Here is a 3137-nt window from a genome sequence, read left to right on the forward strand (position 1 = left end):
GCAGGGGAGTTGGACCTAAATGTACACCCAGATGCGACGTTTGCTTTGGAGCGAGGAAAAGATATCTATAAACACTGGACAGACACACAGCTGGAGAAGTGAACAGATGTTGCCCCGGATGGCACTCCAGATTCTGGTTCCATTCAAATGTGTTCAAGTCCCCCTTGGCAGAAATCGACCATGGTTAATTCCAAGTCCGGTTTTAGCACTCCTAATGCAAGGAAACCCTTGATTAGACCTTACTAGACCCCACATTACACTGATAGCATCAGACAACAATGGGCTCCCAAGCTCCCACATCAGGCAATGAGTGTGTGAGAACCTGCACAAAGTTTAATTCGTCCCAGGGACCATCTTCATTCCCATTGGTTGAACCTGCCATCCAGCTGTGGTGGTGGGCTTCCAGGGAGAAAGGAAGGAGTCTTCAAGGAGGTGGACATAAATAGAGGAGCAGAAAAAAGCACCCTGTTTTACATGGGGTACATCAACTGAGGGGTGTGTGCAATTTCCCCACTAACATGGGGATAAGAAGGAACATGGATTCTTTAACCCCTTTTTCCAAGAGAGTAAAGCAGAAGACTGGAAACCTGTAGCTTCCACAGAAGTCTGTGTCTCTGCCCAAACTACTTCCCAGTACCCATAAATCCAGCAAGATCCCTCAACCGATCATCTGTTCCCCTGCCCTCAACGTTGGAACTGGGGAAGGGGCTGCTACTGAGGCCAAATATATCCCCTTCTGTTGTTCCCATGAATTGGGACAGTTAAAACTGGCCAGTCTTCTCCAGAACTGATTTCACGCTGGCTTCGACCCCAAGAAGGTGTCCAAAAATGTCCAGCAACAGGAGAGACGTCATAATGCGTCTTATTTCGCCTCTGACACAGACCTTCTTCAATGTGTCCTCTTCCCACCTCAAAAAAGAAGGTAAGAGAAAGGTCTGTTTCCAATTCTCTCTGTGTGTATGTGAGTGTGCTCTAAAGCAGAGAGAACATCTCCCTTTGGATCCAGGCCAAGGGTACCAGCTTGAAGAAAACGATATAGCCACAGGAAGACACTTTAGTAGAAACACAACTGGGTTCCTTGGGAGGGTCAAAGAATCGAAGCAATTGGGGCAGGGGGATTAACACAGATGCCCGCTCCAGTCCTCTGGGTTTGCATCCTTAGTCTGCATGAGTGGGACACACCAAGATTGGAATGGATCGGAGTCTCTTGCTAGAGGCAAGTAAGAAGGGAGAAGAGGTCTCCAGTTGGAAAACAAGAGGTGCCCAACCATCAGAAGATGCCTGAAAGTGTGGTAGGTCAAAATGGACAGGCTGGTAGAAGAGAGGGATGGGAGTCTTCCGTCTAGATCTGTCTTCCCTCTAGATGACAGAGGGTGTTTGTCTTCAAAAGAAGCTCGAAACGCTGGAGGAGGAGGAGCTTCATGGACGTCGGGCCTGCTGAAGGTGCCGCAAAGCGAGCCCCTTGGTGTCCACTCTCCCTCGCCACGTCCTTCCGTTGACGTCCTTCAGAAACCCTTGATGTGGCAGTAGGCCTCCAGGCCAGCAAAGAGGATGTAGATCAGCCAGAGGCCCACAAAGAGGCAGGTGGTCAGGATTTTGGCAGTTTGGGGACCCCCCAGCTCACCCCCTATGTGGGGCCGCCGGCGGTACATGAGGACACTGATACAAACGAAGGCAAAGATGGTGAAGAGGGTGACGGAGAAGGCCAGGGTGCCCGTCTGCACCTCGAAGTTTTTGCCTTGGAAAGCCCAGTAAATGGCCGCCACCGACCAGGCCACGCCCAGGCCCAAGAAGACGTTGACCGCATTGCTGCCCGTCACGTTGCCGATGGACGCATCCGCGCACTGGTCCTGCAGAGCGGCCACTTTGCTGGCAAAGGTGTCTGCGGAAAGAGGAGAGCGCTGAGGATGTGCAAGTCCAGAAAAACCAGACAGACCTTGGTCCCCTGGGGGACCCCCACACCACCACTGTCTCCCCACTTTCACGGCCCATGTGTACAGGGGATCCTCAACTTACAACAACACAGGGCCACAGTGGCTCAGTGGCTCTGGCTGCCCCATTGACTTTGCTTGTCAGAAGGTGGCAAAAGGGGGATCACGTGATCCTGGAAGACACTGCGACCGTCATAAATACGAGTCAGTTGCCCAGCGTCTGAATTTGGATCACGTGACCCTGGGGATGCTGCAAGGGTCGTAAGTATGGGAAATGGTCGTAAGTCACTTTTTTCAGTGCTGTTATAACTCTGAACGGTCACTAAACGAGTGATTGCAAGTTGGACAGTAGTTAACCAATCGGAGTCTGAATAACACGGTCATTAAGTGGACCTTGAGGAATGAATACATGAATCCAGCATTTCCAATGGGTGGTTTTGGGTATTTTCTGCGGGAAAATCAGCCCTAAAGGTTTTCCAGCAGAAAATATCGAAAAAACCACCCATTGGAAATGCTGGGTTCATGTATTCATTCCTCAGGGTTCACTTAATGACCGTGTGGCTCGTTTTACGACGATCATAACATAATGGTAAAATTGATTGCGATCACACGATGCCTCGGACTCACAACCGCTATGACTTTACGGCCAAAATTCTGGGCTCCGTTGCCGTCGTGAGTCGAGGACCACCCGTAAGTGGCTGACTGGGCCAAGAGTCATGTGTGAACAGGGCAGACGGGGGGCACACCTGGGATGGACGTGCCCAAGGCCACAAAGACGACCGCATTGACCGAGTCCTTGAGTCCCACCGTGCAGCCGAAGTGGGAGGCCAGGTCGCCAATGAGGGCGGTCAGCATGCCAATCACCATGATGCTAACACTGAAGCAGGCCCAGCCGTTCCAGTACTCGGTGGGCGGCACGCAGGCGAAGAGAACCTTCCAGAAGACCGTCAGGAAGTGCATGACGTAGTCGAAGCAAGACGGCAGCCTCTCCTCTCTCCCGTCCTCATCCTCGTCTTCCACACCTAGGGCAAGGAGTCCTGAGTCAGACGTTCAGCCTCGACGGGCGAGGCAGGCAGAAAAAAGATGGGTAGGGAGTTGGGACCCAAAATTGGACAGTGGCGTGAAACGTGAGGTCCTTGGTGCTCTCTGAAGTAGAAGGGAGTGGGGTTTGGGGGGAGGAGGAGGAGGAGGAGGAGGAGGAGGAGG

General features: G+C 52.2%; 1 protein-coding gene across 1 annotated transcript; it reads right to left on the minus strand.

The window, feature by feature from the left end:
- Positions 1-1505: 1505 nt before the first annotated feature.
- Positions 1506-2953, minus strand: LOC107297723 (sodium/calcium exchanger 2-like; the record flags this gene model as incomplete). Its single annotated transcript, XM_015827084.1, has 2 exons — positions 1506-1882; positions 2678-2953. Coding segments are annotated over 2 exons (653 nt in total), but the record flags the coding sequence as incomplete, so codon positions are not given.
- Between the last annotated feature and the right edge of the window lie 184 nt (positions 2954-3137).

Source organism: Protobothrops mucrosquamatus, unplaced genomic scaffold, assembly GCF_001527695.2.
Source record: "Protobothrops mucrosquamatus isolate PMUCROS unplaced genomic scaffold, P.Mucros_1.0 scaffold3486, whole genome shotgun sequence".
Taxonomy (NCBI): Eukaryota; Metazoa; Chordata; class Lepidosauria; order Squamata; family Viperidae; genus Protobothrops; species Protobothrops mucrosquamatus.